Source organism: Agelaius tricolor, unplaced genomic scaffold (genome assembly GCF_023055355.1).
Source record: "Agelaius tricolor isolate 1412-34295 unplaced genomic scaffold, bAgeTri1.0.p SCAF_25, whole genome shotgun sequence".
Lineage (NCBI taxonomy): Eukaryota > Metazoa > Chordata > Aves > Passeriformes > Icteridae > Agelaius > Agelaius tricolor.
The window spans coordinates 1,982,129-2,006,792 of record NW_027269285.1 but is presented as its reverse complement, the minus strand read 5'-3'; the positions used below and the strand labels follow the sequence as shown (position 1 = coordinate 2,006,792).

The 24,664-nt window shown below is 41.2% G+C and overlaps 1 protein-coding gene across 13 annotated transcripts in view; it reads right to left on the bottom strand.

The window, feature by feature from the left end:
* The window catches only part of BCAS3 (BCAS3 microtubule associated cell migration factor), a 299,661-nt gene that overhangs the window by 253,198 nt on the left and 21,799 nt on the right, over positions 1-24,664 (bottom strand). For all 13 annotated transcript variants that reach the window (XR_011682444.1, XM_071448221.1, XM_071448225.1 and 10 more), the window contains exons 8-9: positions 11,119-11,226; positions 8,529-8,605 (exon numbers count right to left, since the gene is read on the bottom strand). Coding sequence is in view for 12 of the 13 variants with exons in the window: in XM_071448221.1 (XP_071304322.1) it covers positions 8,529-8,605; positions 11,119-11,226 (185 nt within the window). In the remaining variant the exon portion in view is untranslated. The remainder of the gene's footprint in view (positions 1-8,528; positions 8,606-11,118; positions 11,227-24,664) is intronic.

Genomic DNA, 24,664 nt, shown 5'->3' with positions numbered 1-24,664 from the left:
GGCCCGATCGCAGGAAGGAAAACGAATTCTGAAGAGATGATGCCACAATTGTTATTGCATTCCAGGAGTGCATAAAATGTGGGTAGCCAGAGCCTCTTAAGGAACAAAGCAAGCAAAAAAAACAAGGTTGTAAATACAGCCCTGGGTTGTAAATACAAACGTGTTCTTCCGATGACATTATAGATCAGGAGCGCTGAGGTTTTAATGCCGACTTTGCCTCGGCAGCTCTTATCTGGGTCAGGAAAGGAATTCAGGTCCCCCAAACCTTTCTTTTACCTTCCCTTTTATGTATAAAATACAGCACTAAAAGTTGCCAGATGATAACCCTTGTCATGTAAATCTCTACAGTGACTTCAGAACCAGTGACTTGCCTTTCCCAAATTCCTAACATCCCTGCAGGAGAAAACTACAGGAGTCTCAGCAATTCATAGCAAAAAAACAGGTCCTGCTTGGAAAAGGGAACAGTTCTCAATTATTTCAATGAACTGAAGCCATTGAAGAACTGCAAGAAGAATTGTTCAAATCCAAAATTGATCACTGAACAGAGGAGTTGCTTGGAAAAGCTGGGACTGCCCTCCCCAAACGCACTGCCCGTGGTTTGTCTCATGAACTGGGCTCAGTCAATCAGACTCCACACACAAATCAACCAATTCTAAGAATAAACTCCACAAAGGTCAACAATTCAGCTCGGTCCTAAACTCTACTCTCCGATACGAAAAACAGCGTAAAAAAAAGGAGCTATTTCCTCCCTTTCTTTTCTTTGCAAGTCTTTGCATTTTGGAAACTTGCAGCAGCACAAGGATAAACAAAGGGTTATACTTTATGGGAAGGAAAAGCAAATTGTTTTTCTGCTTTCCAAAAAAACAGCTGGAGTCAGCAGAACATCATCTATGAGGCAAATGAAAAGACAGACACGGCGTGACCCATCGAGCTGGGCCGTCCAATGCTCAGCAGCCCCACTCTCTTAAAGATTAACTTCTATTTCTACCAGACTTCAAAACAACAGAGGAAAAAGCCATTCTAAGCAATAACAGCAGCAACTTGAGCATGTTTACAATAGGAATGAACATAATGAGAATGCAGAACTAACTGTCAAGAAGAGCAAAGTTTCCAAGTTTTAATGACAGCATGGAGAGGTCATCCAAGAAAGGATCACTCAGGGAAAGTCCTTCCAAAAGTGCAGCAAACCAAGCAAGTACTAAAAAATATCTGATCTTAGAACCAGCTTAACTGGACCCATCACTCACAAAGATATAGGTGAAAACCTACTGGAAACTACTTCACAACTTTTGAGTACACACAGTTATCTTCTGCCTCTGTGCAGAGGAAATGAGAACTTCAAAGCTGGGAAAAAAGGAAGAAAAATTGCATTTTGAAAATCAGAATGCAAATCCAAGTTCTTCTGCTAATTTTCTCAAGTTCCTACACCCAAAAATTCCAACTGGTGCTGCCCTAAGGAACAGTGAGGAATAAAAAATGGGGTTTGGCTAAGGACACCCTGGGACTCACATCCTGTGCCTCGGTTTTCCCACTTCCAAAATGTAAATGTTAGCTATAGCCCCATAAGTAAATTTTTCAGTGTTAAATTTCTCCGTTTCTTCCCTTTTTAAAAAAATAACTGGGTTATAAAATTATAACTGCAATAAGGATACAGTTTGTGATTACTGGCATTCAAAAAAGCATTAAACTTACTTGTTGCTGTGCTGATTTTATATTTTTCGTTTTACTGAGAATACAGGAATCCCACATTACCTGAAGCTCTCCAAAGAGCTACATAAATATTTTCTTTGTGAGTGAGCAAAGAGAAGGTTTATTTATTTTCCATTTATTTCCATTAATTTTAATTATTACCCTTATGGTAATGATCAAAAATCTCTACCACCCTCTGGAGATTCAAATCCATAAGCCCATAATAAACCAAATCATCTCCTCAACTCAGCTTTGAAAATTCCCACAAATATCCCCTCCTCTGACTCTGGATCTTTCCATCAGTCTTGAGCTCCTCCAAGAAACCCAAGGCTCCAGTGCCTTCCTTGAATTGTTTTCCAAACGCTGATCCTGGATCTTCAGTGATGGCAATGTGAACACAAAGGGAGCAGCCAAGAGGAGAACAGCAACACATTCCTGTCCTCTCCCTTGTCCTTTAAACAAGCAGCCCACAGGGAAAGCCCACAGGAGTCCTTGCAGGCTGTGTCAGCCACAGCAGAGCCTGGGCCGAGAAATCACCAACACAGCACCCATAAAACCTGAGCCAGCTCCACTGGGGCAGCTCTTCAGCATCTCCACAGCTTCTTCACCAAATCAAGATTTAAAGGAGATACAGGAATACAACATTCTCTCCAGAAAAACCTGATGTTAACAGTCAGAACTTGTCTCAGCTATTTTCAGTTTGCAGAACGATGCACTCAGAACTCCCTACCCACAGCACAGTTTTATTTCTTTCTCAAACCTCACTAAAACACACTGGAAAATGACATCTGATAAACTATTGCAAATTAATACATGAATTAATAAAGCTGAGGGAATGAAAAAGCCAAATCAGAATCACCTAACACTGCTTTCCTTCGAGCACATCCCATCATGTTCATCTTAAGACACTACTGCTTGATTTTTAATTTCACAGCACATCATAAGAACTTTATTCCCTACAACAATATTTATAGTACAGAAAAAAAAAATCTGGCTTTGGTATTTTCCAGACTTTCATCCCCTGTATCTTGACTTTGTTCTTACTTTTTAATGAAAAACATTTTAAGTTCTTTTCTGTCTTGTTTCAGTCTTTTTCCCCTATCAGTTTTCTGATTAAACTTTCTTTTTCCAGCCTTTTCACTGCTTTCTTTTCCCCAGTTCTCTCCAGTTTCCTTTGCAGTGGTCCATGCTCATCCTTTTTTATGACTAATGTTGATTTATTGTTTCCTAGGGGGGAATTGGAATGGATATGTCACACCTTGTACCTGTGAGGAACCCGTTCCAGAGGTTTTACTTCAAGCTGAGGGCAGTTATTAATACAAAAGCCTTTTAGGATTTTGTCTCTAATCCCAAACTAAGGCAGAAATGGCACCATTTGGGTCCCAGGGAATGCCATGAAGGCAGGGATGCCCAGGCTCACCTCCATCCTAAAGAAACCTCCTGGAGAAAGGAGGATTTTTCTGTTCAGTGCCTGGCAAGGTTCATTAAAGATGACATATGGCAGCTGAAGTGTCCAGTGGTTTTAAACAGCTTTTTTAAACAAATTCCAAAAGAAGTAACTCATTTCAACAGAAATTCTTTGCCTTTAATCATTCAAAGGACTTGCTGGATTATCACTTCCAAAATCAGCGAAGCAGGGCCATTGTGTATTTTTAAATAAATAGCTCCAAGAAGCCACTGAAGTGATGCTGCTTCTCTAATAATCAATCTGCAATTCTTTTGTGGCTCTTATGAAACACAGAGCTCTCCATAGGAATGGAATTACAAAACTCCATCCTTAATTCCTGCAGTGCAGAGCAGCCAGCAAGCAGCTCCATGGCAGAGAGCACAGAGAGGGAATATGCAATAAATAATGGGCAGAGTGATACTGCTGTAGCAAAAAGCTTTGTTTATTACAAGGAAAACAAATCATAGAAGTTGTTTTATCTAATATATTTTTTTTTGGTTGGTTGTTTTGTTTTTTTGGTTTTTTTAGCAAACCAATTTTTTTGTTGTTTATAAACTGTATAAAGCAATATTGTTTAGAAATTCCTCTGGGTTCCTTCTAGATGAAAGGCCCTGTGTAAATGTTATTACTCTCACACTGTCACATACTTTCCAAAACTCTTCTATTGTTCTTGTACTTCCTTCTGTTTAAGTATCACCCATAAAATGGAGTAAAAGAGCAAAGAGCAGGATGGACCTACTGAGAAATCAGGTTTGCCACCCAGGGCCTTTTCTTCTTAGTTATTTATTATTATTATTAAATTATTATCATCATTATTACTACAGAGGTCTCCTTCCCTGCCACTCTACCATGGCAGTTTGAAGCATCTGCACTTTGATGGTCCCAGTGGGTCCCTCCCAGTTCACAAATTCCATCATTTTATGATTTTACTGTTACTCCACAGGTCCAAGCACAATCCCAGAGCTTTTTCTAAAAATATCAGTGGTCTTTCATATTCATTAGGCCTTGCTGTTTAATTTAGCACCAATTTGATTGATTTCAGGGCAATGTTTAATCTCAGCTTTACTTTCTTATTTTCTTCAGACTTGGACAGTGACAAATAATAAAAGTTGCCACTGAGGTTGTTGTTTCTGTGCAGGACAATGTCAGATGGCTTTGTTTGCCCTTTACCATTAAGGATTTGGGTGCTTTAGATAAAAATAACTTATATAGAAACAAAGAGCACTTCCTGTTTTACATCTAATTTGTAAAACTGTCAGAGCCTGGAGATATGACAGACAGACATCTTGGGGACTGAGGCCTCTGTTGTGGCTTTATGCAGCTTTTTTGTTGTATTTACATTTTCCTGCAGTGGAGCAAAACCTCCTGCAAGCACCAAAGCTGCTTGTTCCCATAAATCCACCACTGTGCCATAAAGACCTCTCTGAAAAGTATTTCAGCATTCTCCTGGAATGGTGAGACACTGGTTCCTACAGCCAGGGAATAAAGACTCTTATAAATAATGCTGGTAAAAAGAAAAATTAAATCAACATTTCCCAGGGAAAAACACCATCAAGGGGTAGGTGCTCATATAAATGTGGGCGCATGAAAATTCAAAGTGTTTATAGCAATCCCCAGGGACATACTTGGCTCTTCTTCACTGATCAAGAAAATCCTGTGACTCAGGAGCTCCCTCCCTCCCCACCTGCCCTGAGGACTTTCGATCAGGGCTGGTCCCCCACAGACAAAGGAATCCTGGCAATGATTACCCCGTGTGGGACAACAGGAGAAACGCCCACAGCTCAGAGGGAAACACGCGCAGCTTCTGGAAGAATGCGACTCTTCAGGCATTAAACCTCCTCATAGGACACCCAATGTTTTCACTTGAAAGTCAAGAGCTCAAACTGCTTCCTGTGAGCCCCACAGGGAAAGGAATTCCAACAGAAATGTCCAAAAAAGCCTTGAAGATTTCCAGACCTGCCCCGTGACAAACTGAAACCACCAAATTGTTCCTTGTGTGTGAATGGGAGAGCAAACAGCAATCCCAAATCCAAAGTGCAGATCAGAGCATCCAACACCATTTGCTTTGGGGGTTTATTCACTTGGAGAGGTGCAGGGCATTCAACATCCACAGACTGATTCTGGCTTGTGGTGAGGAATTCCAGAATTTCTATACCATAAACTACTCTGACTAAAATCTGCAAAATTACCTCAGGGCTCTACAGAACAGCATCAATAGAAACGTGGTGCCAGCTAATGGCTGCAGTAAATGTCTCCATCCCTGGGGAACCCTGGATGGAGAATATATCAATCTGAGGAGTGAAGGGCCAGGGAGGCTGAGCAGGAGCTCCTCAGCAGACACAGGGATGATGCCACGGGCATGATGTTATCTGGGAGCATCTCTACTCAGCCCAGGGGGTGGGCAGGATGCTCTTTATGGAGCAGGAAAGGATCCATCAGGCCATATTCATCAGCAGCAGGGTTGCACTAAGTAAGCAGTTTTGGGGTGAGGAGCACTGATGGAATAGAAATCAATGGAATTCAGCTTTTCTGCAGCTTTTCTTTGGAGCAAAGTAGGGGCAAAAAAAGCCTGAGCATCACTTTGGTTTCTGTGCATCACTTTGGTTTCTGATCCTTCAGGCACATGCAGAAAAGGCTCTGAAGGAAATCTGAAGTGAACCACACTAAAACTCTGAGCTATTTAAGAATCTATTTAAAATCCACACCTCGACACACACACTAGTAAAGGAAACACATTCTTAACATAAGCATCAAATTTTTTTTTTTTTTTTTTTTTTTTTTTTTTTTTTTTTTTTTTTTAGTTTGGCCACATGAACACCTAAACCAGTGCAGGATGTGAAATTCCTGCTGGGCTTTCTCCTCCCCTTGGTGCCTTTTCTGAGGGAAAGGAGCTGGCTCCAAGCACCAGGAGAGCAGTGATGGATGGAAGTGACTGCCATGAGACTGATGTTCTGCCTTCTCCTAGCAGACATTTGAAAATCAGAACACCCCACAGGGTAGATTAGGGGATATCCTGGTAATTTTTCTACAATAGTTACAGCATGTTTTCCCTCCACGTTTAAGCACCTGTCTTAAATTCCCTCTCCCAGTCTGGAGCACCTGTACACTGAGGTTTTGTTACAAAAGGCACAAATAAAACATTCTGGCTCCCTGCCATCCAAGTCAAATCAGCACATTTCCACATAATCCCAAGCAGGGCAAAACAAAGGTTGGTTCTATGTCAAACTTGCTCAGGAAAAATCAGGAAATGCAGGAGTTAAAAACATTCCAACAGCAGCACGAACTTGTCCATCTACATCCTGAATATTTTATGGCATATTTATTGTAACAATATATTAAGCTACACATCCAACCACAAAAACAAAAACAGAAAGACAAACACTCCTCATGTGCACAGCAGCTGCATTAGCATTTCTGAGGAACTTCAGAATTCCTGACACTGCTTTTAATTGGACATTCTGCATTTCATTTCTATGTATAAATATCCAACAAAACAGACCAGAGCTCCTGCTTCATGTTTGTCTCAGTGAGGTCCTAAGGCTCCCACACCACTTAGGGATGGAAGATGGGAGTTCCACACCAAATCTTCTTGAAAATAAAGATTTTCTTTCTCTAAAAGTAACACAAAACCCTTCAAAGAGTCAGCGATCCTCAGCAATATTCCTGCCCTTTGTGCCCTCCCTTCTGACCAAAACCAGTCACAGAATCTTTTCCATGCTGTCACACGCTCTGGGCAGGCAGTGGCACCCTCACAGCTGAGGGGCACCAGTGTGGACAGGACACAGGCTGCCCCAACAATGCAAACCAAAAGGCTGCCAAGACCTTTTCCTCAGCTTCCTTTTCAAGGATTTCTATTTTTTTTAATTGATACTGGCACTGTCCTTTAATAACTTTTTTCAAAGGCACAGCCAAAGGAGGCAGTGGTGGCCAGTTGGCTGCCTCCCAGAACTGCCTGCAGCTAACAGGGAGCTCATTTCCATCCCACTGCAAACACAGCAGAGGAGTTTAAGCCTTTAAAGATGCGCTCTCAGGCCCAGGAGATTTCAGCACATGAAATGGGGAAGCTCAGACAAAAGCTCTGCTGTGTCCTGACGTGCCAGGGCACAGCACCTGCCTGGGAGCAGGAGCCAGGAATGGCTGAGCTGGGGATCCTCAGCACAGGTCCCAGAACCCCTAAATGCAGGGGAAAAGCACAGCTCTGCCCACTCACAGCATGGCACTGCCAGAGGGAAGGGCTGTGCTGGCTCCAGCGCTGGCAGCATCCTAAATGCCCCAAAAATGAGCTTGTCCTTAATTAAACCAGAGGAAAGTCTCAGAAAATCTTGAATTTCTCAAATTAAAAAGCTGCACAGCTGGAGAAATACACTGGCATTAGTGATATTTTAGGAATTTCTAGACTTTCTAAAAAATTATTTTTTCATTCCTCCAAAAGTTTTCATTTATCCTCTTTAAATTCCACAGCTGCTCCACAAAAGGCCAATCAAAGTTGTGTTTAAGAACCGAATATCCCTGCTTCTCAAAATTAACTTCAGGACATTCATTTTTAAAAATAAGTTGCAGTATCTTAAAAAAACCCAATAAAATAAGTCCAAAGATTCCCAGAATACACATTTAAATGAGGGGTTTTCTTTACTTTTGGTATAAAATAAAGCAAGGCTTGTACCCTAATTCTTTTTGATGAAATAAAAGGGAGTGATGAATAGGACAGAAATAAATCCTTTCCCATTTGGATCTTGTCACTGAACCCCAGCAGATTCCCAGTATCTCACATCCATGGATAGGAAGAAACTGACACCTATTGGCAACTTTAATATTACTGCATGAAGCTGCTTTCCCTCAAACTATAACAAAACCAGCTTCTCCTAAGGAGATTTTTCTATAAATACAGAGATAATATAAAAAAATATTAAATTTTTATAATTATGGCTGAAAATCCATCCACAAAAAGGCAGACTCCTTTTAAATAATAAAACTTGGACATTTCCAAAGTAGATTATGAACTGTAAAGGCATATAAAAAACCCAATGTGCCTAAGGAACAAACCAATACGAACAGTGGGTTTGTATCACTTCTGATGTGGGTTTAATTGCTGCTGATGTGATAACTGGAACTCCCAGTGAGGCTTTTACACATATTTGTGCAAAATTAACAAAAGAATTGCTCAGCTACTGATGGATGGCAGTGTGGGTGCCCTTCACTATTAGCTACAGCAATAATAAATATAGAGAAGAGTTAAATTTTCACAGAAAAGCATTTGGGTTTGGGTTTTTTCTTTTTCTAAACAAGTTTTCCTGAAGCTCCAAATTATTAATTGAAACCTGCTTTGAGGATTTAAAAATAAAGAAACAAAAAGATCTTTTCTGTCCACCTCTGAGCCCAAAATTGTACGTACTGGTGACGAAGAATTTTTTGGTGAAAGTGCAGCTGTCAAAGGCGGCGATTTTCTCCTGCAGGACCACAACGAGGATCCTGCAAACACAGAAATGGAACAGCCACTTTAGCCATTAAATGCATTGGTTTAAAGATTCAATATCTAAATGTAATTATTTCAAAAGCATCAATATCAACTCTGCCGTGATGAAGTGCCAGGTTACCAATCCCTGGCAGTTATTGAGGGCTCTCTCCCCTCCCAACCACACCAACTCCACTGCAGGAAGTGCAGGGGGCTGAGCCACAGCAGCACAGCACTTTTGTGATAAAGCCCTTGCACTCAAAGCTCCATTAAAAAGCAAGAATGGAGCTGCAAAGACCCTGAATTACTGTCACTGACTCCAACAGCAATCGGCAGAACAAGAGCTAAATGTCAAATAATCCCACTGCCCACCTCAGTGCAAATCTATCAAACATTTTATTTGCTAAAAGCAGGGGGGAGTGTAATACCAAGAACATCAGCACACAAACAGAGCTGAGAGAAGCAGAATTTGGGTCAATTAGCATATTGAAGATGTATGTTTTGGTGCATTACACTTTTATTGTAAAGGCCAAAAGCCACAGGGTAACAGGAAACACGGTGCTGCCTCAAAAAACAGAGCCCAGAAATGCAAACGTGGAAGCACAGCAGCAGCTTGGAAATTTCAGAACCAGGGAACGCTTTCTCCCACACTGATGACTTCCCAAAATTGAGTTTTTAAAAGCCTGGCATGAAAGAAGCACCTGGGAAACCAACACATAAAACCTACATTTAGCAATAGGACATAATTAATAATCTGTTATTCTCTCATTAGGCAGACTGTGAGAAAGCGTTTTTAAATTAGCTGTCAATATAGAGCATTATTAAATATTGTTTTAATGGTTTTAATTGTAAAGATACACCATGGAAAAAAATTAATCACATCTCTCACTGACTAAAACACACCTAATGCTTCATGTGAACATCATGACTGTGTGCTACAGCCTGGAACAGTCACCTTTATATAGGGGATGAATCACCTCAGCATCAATCATATCCCTGGGGAAAGGCTGATGATTATTTCCCAGAAGTGTGAAATCAGCCTTTAACCCTTTTTTCCCTACTTTTATCTGTCTTGCTGTAAGAACACTTCCTCTTACCCCATGAGAGCTCAATACCTGTGAGAAGAACTACACTAAAATCAAAATATCCACAGTCCCCTCATGCTTGCTGATGTTTTCAGATAAATAAATAAAAAATTAGTTTTGGACATATTAGTAGTTTTAGTTAAACAACATCTTCCAATTGCTGAAACTGCAGGAGAGAAAACCAGAAGGAAATGTATCAATTCTAACTTTTCCTACATTGCCTAAACTAAAGGAAACCAATGAATAATGGGAGGGCTTTGACTGCAGGTAATGTCATGTGTATATACTGCAAACCTATGGATATTTGATGGGAATATTCCCCAGTCCTGGAGATTCTTGCTTTCTCCTCCTTGAAGACACTCTATGTCTTTCTGCAGAAATGAACCCCCCAGACAGATGATTCCAGAGCATTTATTGAGCTATTTATTTTTAGGAGCAGTTTACATTTAGTTGCACAAGTTTGATGCACACTCATCTATTCCCCATCTGCATCAAAACCAGGCATTAAACCCAAATCATTCTGAGTTTGCCAATGCTTTGTGTTATTATTTACTGAAGGACCATCCATTCTGGCATGGCAATATGGATCCCCAAAGAAATGCAGGAATTTCTTCAGCCAGGGCTCTCCCTTTACCCCAGGACCTGGATTGCACCACTCCCCCAGGGCACCTGAGGCCACGGTGACTCATGGCAGTGCTGGGAGGGTGAAGGGAGCAGAGCTCAGCAGGGCTTGGACCAAAGTCACCACTCCAAACTCTCCCATCAGGAGCGCCAAGTGCAGGATCCTCACACAAGGATCCTGGGATTTCTCCTCTGCCTTAAAAAGATGCAGGACTACAAAGCAAACCACAACATTGCAGTTTGGTGTGTCTGGGAGAGATGGGGATTTCACATTCACTCAGCAGAATTTGATTCCATGGACACAACAGATGCTGTTCTCAGGAGCTCTGTGATCCTCAGCCTCCAGAGCCATTTTCTCTCTATCCCAACCCAGAGATGCTGCTTTGTTATTTGACTCACTGGAACATTATTCCCTGCAAACCACAGACTGCACACCAGGAATGTTTTGGATGTGCAGGAAGGCAAAATCTGACAGACCAACACAAAGAGGAGACATAAACTCCTTAGTGCTGTTTAAACTCTCTGTGATCCCATTTCCCCAGCTGTAGGTGGATCATCGAGGATTTCAGCAATTCCTGCTCACCCTTTAGCACAACTGAAAGAAGCTTAAATGATTTTTTGGTTTGAGCTTCTTAAACCAAAGCCATGGGGGAAGCACACTGATGTATTCCAACTGAAATACTCCTTGGGAAACAGAGAACCACAACTGTGCTTACAGGAGAGTGAAAAGAAGAAAATCAGGGAGGTGATACACCAGAAATTGTATTTATTACCAAAATCTGGCATGCCCTAACACACAAGGAATGCAGAGTGAGCAGCCTTACCTTTTATTGCAATGCAGGTCATAAATAGGAGTTTTGAACTGGATGGACTTGACCATCTCTCCTGTTCTCAGGGAATACAGATCCACACAGCAGTAAGGTGGGCTGGTGCTGAAATGAATTAAAAAAGATTTTAATGGAAATCAGGGCATTTTAAAAACTAGGATTTAATTCTGCCTCCTTATGCTGCTTAGCATGCTGGAGGAAAAGTCAGACAACCACAGAATTATTAAGATTGGAAAGGACCACCAAGAACATCAAGTCCTGGACCCAGAATTCCAGCAACCCCAGCAGAACTCTGGAGAACAAAGGGTCAATGGAAACCTCCTACATACAGAAGGAAACCTGAATAATGATCTCCACGATGGCCATCAACCTGTACTGTGCAATTGATTATCAAACACTTGGTTTCTTTTACCACCAGGAAGACTTGGGAAGTTTTAAACCACATCCTAGCACAAAACTACTCCTCAGAGTAACTCTCCCCTACAGGGAGGACTCGCCCAGAGCAGCAGCTGAGCTGCTGGGGCTGATGGAGACACCTCACCCAGAATTTACATTACATCCCTGATGGGCTTTTGTTTGAACCATACAGATCTTTTCAACTCTTCGTGTCACTTTTATCATTTTTATATAAATAAAAGCTTGAAGGCCATTTCTTAATAAAAAAGGCTGAGTGGGAAAAGTGCTGAGTGTTCGATAGGGCCGAGGAAGGCAGTGGTGGAAACCCTTTTAGGGGCTGAGGGGAGGCTTTGATGTGGCAGCTCTGCTCCACGACACCTTTCTCCCCCTCCAAGAACGCATTAAAACCTTGGCTATTTCTAGGTCAAGGAATATGAAGGAGCACAAATTGCCAGCTGTACAAACACATCCTGAGCATTGGTAACAGAGGCTGTTCCCCCCTGCCCGTATCTGTTTTATTTTACAGAGTTTCACACAATTCCTGCCCCAGCACTCACTTGTCTCTTGGATCTGCTCAAGCTGCTCGAGAATTTTCTGGAAAGCTGGAGGGCAAATGCCAACTGTTTACCCCCAATGCCTCAAGATCATAAAATGGTTTATACAGTAATGTATAATATACAGCAATGCATAATATACAGTAAATGCATAGCAAGATAACTGTCAGAAAAATAACTGAAAAAAATAACTTTTGACATTTTGCCCACTGAAAATTTTCCCAAAATATACATTTTTCTAGGCTAATAACTAGAGGGTGCAATTTATTACTTCAAGCACTTCAAAGGCCCTTCAAAAACACCTTTAAACCAGTGAAACTCGAGTCAGTTCCTGCACATTAAAGTTCACTCCTGCTCGAAAACACAGAAAGCCACTGCAAGATCTATGCACAAACTTTTTTAAATTAAGTGATTTATTGCCTCTAGGAAATTGTAAATTGATAAAGGGGGAATTTCAAAACAGGAATCGCCAAAGTAGATATAGCTAAAATTACATAACACACTTAATAGTGATTACTATTTCCCCATCAGCCTATTTTGAACAGTTTTTCCAATTTATGGGTAATAATTCTGTCACTCAAATGCATAATTATTATTGTCATCTCTTGGCTGATCATGGTAAGACAATTCTACCAATGCTTTTGTCAACCACAATGGGTAAAACCTTGAGTTCAAGTGCCAATAACCAAGGAATATCATGGAATCACAGAATTCCAGGCTGGGCTGGGTAGGAAGGGACCTCAAAGAAAGCACATCCACTTTACAGGGACAACTTCCATTATCCCAGGTTGCTCCCTGTCCCCTTGCCTGGAATATTTTATATAGATAGGCCACAAAGACCCTGAAATTCTGTCTGAAATAAAATTCTTCTGAATTTGTCCCACAGCTTATCAACAAATATTCCTTATGTATCCTGATTGTTCCAACAGCTGCAGAGATCAGCAACTTCTTTAAAGGTAACGGACCCCAATCCACCACCAACTTTAAAATGTGGCAATAATAAATGTATAAATACACTCAGGCCTTTGTATCTTCTCCTGTGTGAGGGCTGCAGTGCAGGGATGGAGGGAGAGAGCAGATGCCTCATCCAGCTGGCACTTGGTGACATCTGTGCTTGTGGCCCACACAGCATCACCTCCTCCCAGATCTGCTGGGTCACACCATGGCAAAAAAGCTCTGTGCAAAATGTCTGCACAGAGACAAACACAGCACTCAGAGCACTCCTGCTTTTTTAATAGAAAAAAAAATTTTAAAAGGAGAAGAGTGATGGAATGAACACAAGGCTGAGTTTTCTGTGCCTTGAAGGCTTTGCTTTATCAAGGGTTGATTTTCCTCCTCTCTGCCACACAATGAACATCCCACTCAAAGAGAGATGGGCCTCACTGACAGGCTGGCCTCACGGGTCTGGAAAGGAAAAGAGCGAGCTTGGAGGTGTAAAACTGAAATAAAACTTTGGCTGGGAAAGCTGCCCTGAACGAAATGTTCTTTACATGAGGATTTTCCAGTCAATTGAGGCCTTTAATAAAATCACTGGCCAATATCACTGCATTTTATACCACCTTCACAAAGTTTCTTTAAAGCCCAGCCTAAAGCACAGACTTATTTTTATTAATTACTTTTGGCGCCTTTAAGAGGAGACAAAAATATTAAAACTTACACTGAAACCCTATTTAAAGTAACTAATAGTTCTACATAATCTCTTACTAGGCCCAGCTTTAACAGCCTGCAGGAGTAAAAAAAAATAAAAAATAGAATTTGCTGTAAATATGAGGTTGCTAAGAGCCTGAACTGGAATATAATTTCCAAACTTGTAGAGACAACAGGTGACAGAAAAGTGACAGCAATTCCAAAGAAGTGGCTGCTCAAGGTCTACCCAAAGGATTTGCACAGCAAATTATTCCACAAAGTTGGGGTTTTTTTTTAATTACTTCTCTATAAAGCATCAAATCCACCAACAAGGAGCTGGTAAAAAAGGCGATTTCTGTGTGGGAATGAGGAGGATGCTGACAGTGACCTGAGTTTTTAATCAGCAGGGGTGGTTACAATTCTCCTGTTCTACCTCTCTGGTGCTTCACAGAAGGGGAAGAGAAGCAAAACAAAACCAGAGCACAGTTAATTAATTGAATATTGGAAAAACTCCTGCCCTGAACCTTTACACTGGAAAGTTGAAGCATGAGATTTGATTATGATCTTTGTAGCAATATTAGGAACGTGGTGAGAGCACAAAGGCAATTCTGTTCTCCCCAAGGGCCCTGAAGAAGGTTTGCTCAGATTAACAGATTTCAATTCTGGAAGGATCATCTTCTCTTTCCAGGCCATGCACAAAATGTCCCAGAAGCTCAAAGAAATTATTTTTTACCAAGCAACCTAATCTTGTCTTAAAAGACTTTGACCAACAATGAGTCCTCTATTTTTATGGTGAGTGGTTCCAACATTTTGATCCTTTTATTTTTATGAAATGACTTCTTAGTGCCTGACAGAATTGGTACATATTCTGCTTTTTGGCTTCTGTGTCTCTGTCAAGGACACTAAAAGGCTCATTGCCTTCAGTTACCTTTTGTCAGTAACCACCCAGAGCAATCCAGGCACCAAGAAAGTGAAAAAACTTTTAAGCCTTAAGTTGTAAGGTTTGTATTCCAGGCCTAGCACTAAACTCCTCTAAGCCCTCCTCAGCAGGGCAATTCTCCCCTTCTTCTGAGGATGCACACCAGAATGAAAACTTGAAAGAAATAATAAATTCAGTTCTTTCTTTCTAAACACCACTGCAGAAAGAGCTTTCATTAGGACTTTCATCATCTATAGGCTCTCTGCATCCCATCTTTTCACAATGAAAAACTCCACTCTGTAAGTAATTTTCTAATTTATGGTACTTAATAGATTCATTCAAAATCAGTAAAAGCAGCACCAAATTTCTCAGAAAGTGACACTTCCCCCAAAATGTGTGTGCAGCACCGGATCACAAAGCAGCAGAGACATTTTAAGTGCACCACAAATTGCAGAAAGCATGGAAACACTTATTTCTAAATAAGAAAAACCTGTACCAACCTTAGACACACGTTACTAAATCTAATCCCTTAAATACAAGGGAAGGAGTTATTTGCTACAGCACTAAAATAGTTGTGTTCAACACCAGCAGATACAAACTTCACTGCTGCATCTTCCTCAAATGTTTTGATCAAGTCTATCAACCCAGGGGAAAAAATTCACCTTATCTGTGTACTTCACCATCTCCACTGAAAATCTTTTTATTACTTGCCCACGACACAAGAAATCACCAAGTCTGCAGAAATCATTTTGTAACAGGTAAAGTGAGTCAGGGCTCAGGCTCAGGAATCTCCTTTTTCTTCATCACAAGGAATAATTTTATTCCTGTTAGTTCATCACTGAGGCATTCCTTCCCAGGGCAGGGTCTAACTGCACCTGGAATGACCCAGGAAGGTCTGGCTGAAGGATTGACTGAGGGATTGGGAGAAGGATTGGTTTCTGTCCCCTGAATAACTCTGGCCATGGTCTGTGATAGAACCTGAGACTCCACAGTGACTTTTCCAGTTCTGAGTACTTTCAACAACCACTAATCCACTGCTGTTCCATGAAACCAAACACTCCTTCACTTCCCATCTGTAGCTGAGGTGTCACACATCAATTAGGGGGGAAAAAAATATTGATTATTGCAACAGATTCTATGAGAAAAAATAAAAGAGCAATCCTTAAAAATATCAGAATAGCAACCTCCAAATTCCTTATTTTGGCAGCTCCTCCACATCCAGCAGCACATAACATGCTTTGACTGTTGTGCTCTGTCTGCTATCCCTCACTCTCATCAGCAGAAGATTCTTTCTGGGTTCGAGGGGGTTTTATTTGGTTCGGTTTTACATTTCAGGACGCACAGAGCCACCTCGGTGTCCCCAGCATGTGGCACTCCATCGTGGAGTGTAGAACCCAGCACAAGCTGCCTCTTCAGCTGTGCCCTTGCAGGGAGAGCCGGGTGTGCCACACTTTCCCTCCAGTGAGACATGCCACACCTTGCAGAGCAGAGCTGGCCCATCACACTGCACAGCAGAGCTGGCCCATCACATTGCACAGCAGAGCTGGCCCATCACATTGCACAGCAGAGCTGGCCCATCACATTGCAGAGCAGAGCAGAGCTGGCCCATCACATTGCAGAGCAGAGCAGAGCTGGCCCATCACACTGCAGAGCAGAGCTGGCCCATCACATTGCACAGCAGAGCTGGCCCATCACACTGCAGAGCAGAGCTGGCCCATCACATTGCACAGCAGAGCTGGCCCATCACATTGCACAGCAGAGCTGGCCCATCACATTGCAGAGCAGAGCTGGCCCATCACACTGCAGAGCAGAGCTGGCCCATCACACTGCAGAGCAGAGCTGGCCCATCACATTGCACAGCAGAGCTGGCCCATCACATTGCAGAGCAGAGCTGGCCCATCACATTGCACAGCAGAGCTGGCCCATCACATTGCACAGCAGAGCTGGCCCATCACATTGCACAGCAGAGCAGAGCTGGCCCATCACATTGCAGAGCAGAGCTGGCCCATCACATTGCAGAGCAGAGCTGGCCCATCACACTGCAGAGCAGAGCTGGCCCATCACATTGCAGAGCAGAGCTGGCCCATCACACTGCAGAGCAGAGCTGGCCCATCACATTGCACAGCAGAGCTGGCCCATCACATTGCAGAGCAGAGCTGGCCCATCACATTGCAGAGCAGAGCTGGCCCATCACATTGCAGAGCAGAGCTGGCCCATCACATTGCACAGCAGAGCAGAGCTGGCCCATCACATTCCCACTGGGTAACAGAGGCAGATTAGCAGCACCTCTGAGATCTGCCTGTCTGCTTGGCCATGGCAATCACTGAGGGCAAAGTACAGCTGGAGCTCCACTGGAGGAGCAGGATCGTTTTTTCTGGTATATTCTGGACTGGATTTTGCATGTTTGTAGCCAAACAAGCTTTTTATACACAATTTGTGAACCTGCACTGGCTGGTTGATCATTCTATGGACACGCACAAAAGCGAACACATTTCTGTAAATCTTTGCTTATGTTCATGAAGATTAAGTTCTGACAGAATACAACTGCATTTATCATACCTCTATCAACCACTAATATTTCTGTGATCAGCTGATTAAGCCACAATCTGATGTGTTTCCCCAAAAAAATACAAAATTAAAGAGTTGTCTTGCCTTTCCTACTGTCAAATGAAGCAGAACTCATCACTGAAATAAATGCACATAATTTGTTTTGCAGTAAGAGCCACGCAGATCTCCAAGATCATACAGGATGGACCAAAATAAAAAAATGTAGCAATTTTTGCATATCAAGAGACAGCCACATGTCACAGCTTAAGAGGAAAAGCTCACATTTCTGGGAGCACAGCTCTGAGAACAAATTGATGCTGAAATACCTCAGCTCCAGCCAAATTCCACCAAGCACATGTAGAACCCAAACTGAGCATTTTGTGGAGCCACTTGCAGCCTCAGCTAGACACAAATTCTTAAAAGTGCCAATATTTTTAACTCTCCAAAGCAATATCAGCTTTTTTCTTTATTCTGAGGCATTTGTACTGACAGAATTTCCTGATTAATGGTGTATGAGAAGACAGCAGAGCTAACACAGATTGCAGCTGATTATTTTAGCATATATACAATTATTGTATATATCTGAGGCACGTTCCTCTTCAACCTGTGAGCATCAGAATCTTCACCTCATTGTTGCACGTTCAACAACCAGCGCCGAAAAATCTTTTCCTGCTACCGCTAAAACCCTCATGAAGGACCAAATATTTCATCCTGTTGGTTCTTGTAACCCATTTCTTTCCATTTCAGGCTCGTTTTTTCCCCCCTTTCTGTGCTCTCCCCTCATGATTCACGCGCCTCGCAGGCCCCTCGGCCTCTCCCCTCAGCACCAACAAAGGCCGCGCTAAGCCAGCGGCTCCAGGCCGCCCTCAGAACCACTCTGGGGCTTCACCACTAAGCACAAAACCCTGCCCTGACCTGTCTGAACTAAAATTCTTTTGCCCTCGGTGTCATTAACGGCGTAAGAAACCCGTGGGGTTGTGCAACACTTCATCACCTCGGCATTAGGCAGCCGCTGCCGGCAGTTGCGTGACGGAGATCATTAGAAGATGTCTGTCAGCTGCACAGGACTCTGCTAAATCTTCATTGTTTATATGCCAGTTTATGGCTCAAATGACAATTTCTGAGGAGCTTGAAAACAATCCTGATTCCAAGAAGTAATTAGAGGGTTTTAGAGTGCGTATGACTGAAGCTGAGCAGGAATGAGCTCAGATCTTCTGGTTAAAGCACTTGAAAAGTGCTCTGAACAGCAAAGCTGCTCTGAGGTTCTGGTCACATCAGGTAGGCCAGAATTTCCCCAAGTGCCCATTAATTATATGTTCTTAGGTATTTCTAACTCTGTTTTATGACTTGAATCACAGACCATGTTCTACAGATGTGCAGAGTTCTCACCGTAGCTGAACTCACCAAGAGCTGGGTTAAAATGATGAAATAATACCTGAAAATAATTACTTGTAGAGCCCCACAAGCAGCAAAAGGAATATTCTGCTTTTCCCTAAATTGGTCTTAAAGCTGAAACCCTCCATGAATTGTTTAACTTCAAAAACAAACTTCTGTGTATTTTGTATCCTTTCTCTCAATGAAGACAACGATGCAGCCACCTCCTCTACTGAAGCACTTTTTGTTAAATTTGGAGGAATTTCCTAGTTAAAGGTGGTTGATATTCCCAGGAGAATTACAATTGCTAAGGAAAGGCACAAAGCAACACAGCATTCTCCCCAGAGAGACACCTGATGCTGAAATGGGAGATGCAGCTCTTCCAATTGTGCAGGCAAAATTGATTAAAACATTGTGTTATTTTATTACTGTCTCACTGTAAAATATTAGCATTAAAATGTTCTATTAATAATTTTAATCACCATTAATTTTAAAAATAAGTCTCTGAGCAGCCATCCAAAAATGTGTGAGGGGTCTCCTCAGGTGATATTCAAATACATTATTACCTAGTCAGAATTAATAGAAAGAATGCATCAAGGAAGATTTTTTTTTTAAGCACATGCCTTACAGCTTTTTCACAAAGCAGGAGCCTTCTAAATCTCTAGTTTGAATTACTGAAGAAATATTCAACATTATAAATTGAAATTTGCAAAATTAAAATTTAAAGCTAAGATACCTTCATTCTGTTTAAAAAACCAAAGAAAAATAATAATGACATCCAATTTTTTTAAATTGTATTTTAATTGTCTTTTCCTCTACTGTGGAGATTTAAAAGGAGCTCATCCATATATGAATGGTTGAGCTCAAACTCCCATGACACTTTCCCTGCATATTAAACATTTTTGAAGAAAGGAAAGGAAAAGCACAGGAAGGACTCGAGAGTGCCCATGGTAAGGGAGAAAATGGCATTCAGTAACAGATGCAAAGTTCAAATACTGTCCAGTTGTAGGAATTACTCGAGTGGCAGCAGTTGTGTAACAACACAGAAACAGGGGCTGGAAGTTGAAGCAGTTTGCAATCAGCTGCTCCAACTACGAGCAAGAAGTGACTGCACTTGTTTAGGAAAAAACCAGATTAAAGAGCATCCTCTGTGAAGCCACTGATGGGATCTGATGGCTTTAAGAGTCCTCAAGAAAAGAGAACAACTTCAATCATCCTGAAATTTCTGCTTTCCAATGTCCTTTAAATCCTTCCTACACTACAGAACACAGAAATAACCCTAAAACATATAAGAAAAGAAAATATAATCCTCAACTGCTCTCCGCCTCTGTCACGTTGATTTATAACAGTTATTTCTAAGACAGACAAAAACACACAGATGCAAACAATTACTCTATTTTTGTAGGCAACAAGTGAGGTGGGTGGTAACTGAGAAATTTAGAAAAATCCTGTCACAATATTCGGTTTTTTCTGAAGTAACCCTGAGCACACAACAAACGCTCGCCACATCAGAGACTTTCCAGGGCCTGAAGGGCCACTTTGATTCCAGCCCGCTGCAGGCATTAGTGGGGACGTAATTAGGGTAAAAAGTTCAACCACAGTTCCATGTCTAGAGTGCTGCCAGAAATAAATTTCCTCTCATTCACTGGTTTCTACTGTACCCTCCCTGAGAAACATATTGAAAACACATTTATCTTTGTAGAGTTTGTTCCTCTTCTAATTAACTTTATAGCATTTACAGTATTTAATAATTTAAAGTGGAATTTAAAGTGGCCCTGGAAGTGGCAGCCCTGCCTGTAATGGTGCTGTGCATTATCTTTTCCCTGTGGTGCTTCTTTTGACAAGTTACTGGGGGCAGCTTTGTCCTCCAGCTGCTTTTATCTGGACTTCCTTCCCTCCATCCTTCCCATCCCTCCATCCCCTCCCTGCATCCCTACACACAAAGCAGTAAAACAGAACTGTGCCTCAGCTCGGAAATCTGCTGTCCCAAACCTCCACTGCATCCCAAGGATGCCTTGGAAAAGGTTCCTTTTTTTACAGCTTCATAAATCAAAGCTTTAGAAGGTCAAAACTACCCATGGTTCTCACCAGCTGGTCAAGGTCTGACCCCAAATACTCATTTTGTCCCAGTTTTGATCCAAGATTAACAGTTTATTATAGTTCAAAGGTTATTTCTTACTCTAGGTTCACTGAGACAAACATTTGGAGTATCAGAGGAACTCCAGAGCTTTCCTGCCCTTGGTATTTACACATGGCAACACCACCTTATTCCATTAAAGCTCCATCTCCTGGCATTGGAATCCATGAGAAAATTCACATAATTACTAGCAAACACTACACTTCAACATTACAAATAAGTACATTTTTATAATCACAGAATCAACTCACAAGAAAAAACGAAGAGCTCTTTTTAAGATGGAGATTCTATCTTTAGCACATAACTACCCCATCCAGCATTACTAAAAGGAATTTAAACTGCTTTATTCCTGCCTCTCTCAGGATCTTAAAAGCCACCACACAACCTGCTAAGGCTAAACTGAATTTTCCCAAAAGAAATCAGAGAGGAAAATGTTTTTCATCTGCTGGAAGGGAAGGAAGTCTTTGCAAGGCAGCTGACACCACACAGCTCTGCAGTTAATGAGGCTTTGCAGTTATGCAGCAGCACAAGAACCTCTGGGGCTCAAATCCCCAAAGGTAACAGAAATGAGAGAGTTTTGCCCAACTTCAGAGATCCTACTGTACTTTTTGGAACAAAATAATTAAATTAGATTCGCTTTCTAGGCTTGAGAGTCTTCACAAAATCTGAATTTTGCACACTCTTCAATAAAAGCTCACCAATACTTCACAAACTTCATGAACTCTATTTCACAGTGCCCAACACAATTAAAAATCACAACCACACACCCAGACCACGTTTCTGTGTGATTTCAGAAAACAAAGTGCATTTTCTATCTGCAGTGAGCACACCCTTTGCACAGCCCATGGCAGGGCTGAGCCAGGTGAGCCCTCACCATCACCACGAGGAAAAAACCAGAGGAAATTTCTGAGATTTCAGGGCATTCCAGGAAGAGCTCCCCTGAGCAGTGTCTGGGAACAAAAAGTTCATTCACCAGAGCTCATTTCCTCCTCTTGGGGGATCCTTGCAGGACCTTTGCTGTTGGTGTCTGACAAATCATTTCCCAGCCAGCTCATCTGAAGCATTAAAAGCTGCAGACACTGGAGTGGACACTGGATTTTAGCACTACCCAGCGACTTGCCAGAGCCTGAGCAGGCTCACATCACTCTGAAATATGAATTGAGAAAATATTAATGCTTTAATTGTGCTGTTACTCATGGGAAGCTGCTTCCTAAACCTGAGCACTCCCATAAACACATTCCTGAGCTGAAACTGGGTTAGGGTTAGCAGGATTCCATCTTCAGTAGCCCATAAAGCACACGCTTCCTGAAAATCTGCTGGCAATTGATTTGCCTTGTAAACAGATCAGCAGGGGAAAAAAAAATGCTGGCCAGCCAAAGTTACACATTTTGTTTGCTCCAACTACTCCTCCTTCTTTAATTTACCCTAATTTCCTCTCTCCTCCCATGATTAATAAAGATTACCTCTTGCTTCTCATGCCCTTGAATGACCTCCATCCAATTCTTCAAGTCATCCAAAATTTTCCACCACTTGATATCATCAAACTAATTCATCTTTCTAAAAATATAAACTGAAAAGCCAGCACAGGCTAGAGGCTGCTGAAGGGGCCACTGCCTGAGCTCCTGCACTCTCCACAAAGGCCTCAAACTTCTACTTTTTAATCATCTATTACTGATTGTTTAATTAGTTACATTTACAGAACCAGCTGATTATCATACAGCCTATGTAAGATTATGGCATTATCTGTTAATCTTTAGCAAAATGATTTGGCTGTTTGGACACAGGACAAGGGAACCAAAATATCAAATGTTTTTGGTAAGGATGGCTCAGAGATCCAGGTCTGGAGAAAGGCTTTAGGAGCCTGCAGTGACAGCACAAGGGCTCTGCCTTCCCTGCTCCTTCATGTGCTTTTATTGCCCTCCTAGATTGGTCATTTTGATTATTTTCAGCTTTCTTGTTACCTATATTATCTACTGAAGGGCAAATTTGCACTCTCTCCATTTATTCTCAACTGTTTCTTAAATAATCTGAATTAAAACAGAATTATCTCGGTTGGTTTCCCTTTAAACTTCTCCATTAGTTAAACTGAAGTATTTATTTAACATTTACATCTGAACAGAACAAAAGTAATGTATTTTGGACCTCTCTGGTGGATTTGACAGTGTTTGTACAGATCCAGTCTGTTCCAAACTATGGCTTCAATAACCCATGTGGGGAAATAGAGATATCTTAATGTTTCACCACCCAGGAAATGCATTAATGTGCACCAAACCCACCAGTTCATTTTGTGTGTCTGTAAAGCTTTGTTTGTCTCATCACCAGGAACAAGCAGGCATGTCTTTACAACCCTCCACAACCCTCAAATTTAGTCAGATATTCTTTCTTTTTTGGTTTTCCTTTTAATTTGCAGATCTGTAATCTAAGACTGAAAGTGACTGAACCAACCTCTAAACCAGCAGAGAAATACCAGCCAAAAACCACAATCTGTTTCCCATTTCTGTGTCAGGACTGCATCTTTTGGGGGGCTGTGAAAACAATTGTTTTGAAAAGATTATACAGTGAATCACAGCCTGCTTTGGGTTGGAAAGGGACCCTTAAAAACCATCCAGGCCAATCCCCCTGTGAAACATTTCAGTCATTGGAATAGCTGGAAAAATGTGACTTTTAAAATCCAAAAATATGTGTACCAGAAAATCAGATATGAGGGAAAAGTTCCATCTTGTTGATGAGTAGGAAATGATCACACACAAGAATAGAAAACAAAATCTATTAGCAGGAAATTCATCTGGGAGTTAATTAATAATGACAACAACAAAGAATGATTTAGAAATTACAATATCATGGAGTTGAAAACACATCAGGGGCTTTTTTCTGAGGAAAGCAGAAACTGCCCAGAATCTTTGAATTATTTTCCATTAACAGAAATACAATAACACAGTGAAAATAATTATCTTCAGGGGTTGTTCATTTCTCAGGTACCTCAGCTTCTAAAACAGGACTGTAAGGAGGATTTTTACTAAACCAACTATATATATAAATAGACTGACTGGATAAAGACACAGCAGTATTTGCACCTCTAATTTATAAATAGTTAAACTTACAGGGCAGGGAAGAGAAAGAGAAAAATCACCATAAACTGATTTTTGCAAGTTGTAAATACATAAAGAAAAAATTCGCTTCTCTGCCTTATGTGGATTTTAATTCAAACATTTAAGGCAGGTAATATTAATATTGCAATTTAACACAGTAATACCAGAGAGAGGTAAAGATTTGACAGTTCTTCCTTCACACACACAGTGATTAAATTCTTAATTGAAAAAGGTGTGGCACAGAATTAGTCCTACAACTGTAAGAAGATTTACTTCAACTGCTCAGCCATTAAATGGCTGTGTAGAGGATTACTCCTGAAAAGCAAATATTTTCCTGTAGGTAGAGATATAAATCCTGTGCATTGTCTGAATTAAACACAAAATATCTCAAGGGCCTCTTTTATAAGAGCAGTGATACAACAATTCCGGAGAGAGCACAAAGCAAGATTGTAAACTGATTTTTGTAACTCAAGGAAGGAGGTTTAACATGTATTTTGCTAATACACGTGTATTAATACAGCATGTGCCTGCAACAATGAAATGCTTGGTATTTGTAATTCATTTGCTGCTTGAAAAATTACTTTTTAAGACACAGAGATTGCTTTAAACACTTCACAATAATAATTCTGACCTGGATTAATATCAGAAAAGGTTCATCATAAAGTTGTGATTCCACTGAGAATAAAATAAACTTTAAATACCTCTTTATTTATTTTATATCAAGAGTCTCTTTTTCATTCCTTTCCAAAAGCTTAAGTCATAGGAAAATATATGTTGACACACCAAAAAAATAGTTTAAAGCCACATGCCAGTGTTATCCCATGAAGAAAAAAGGAACAAAGCTTTAAAGATGTCATCTGCAGGGCTTTTCAGAAGGCAACACAATTTCTATATTCCTTTT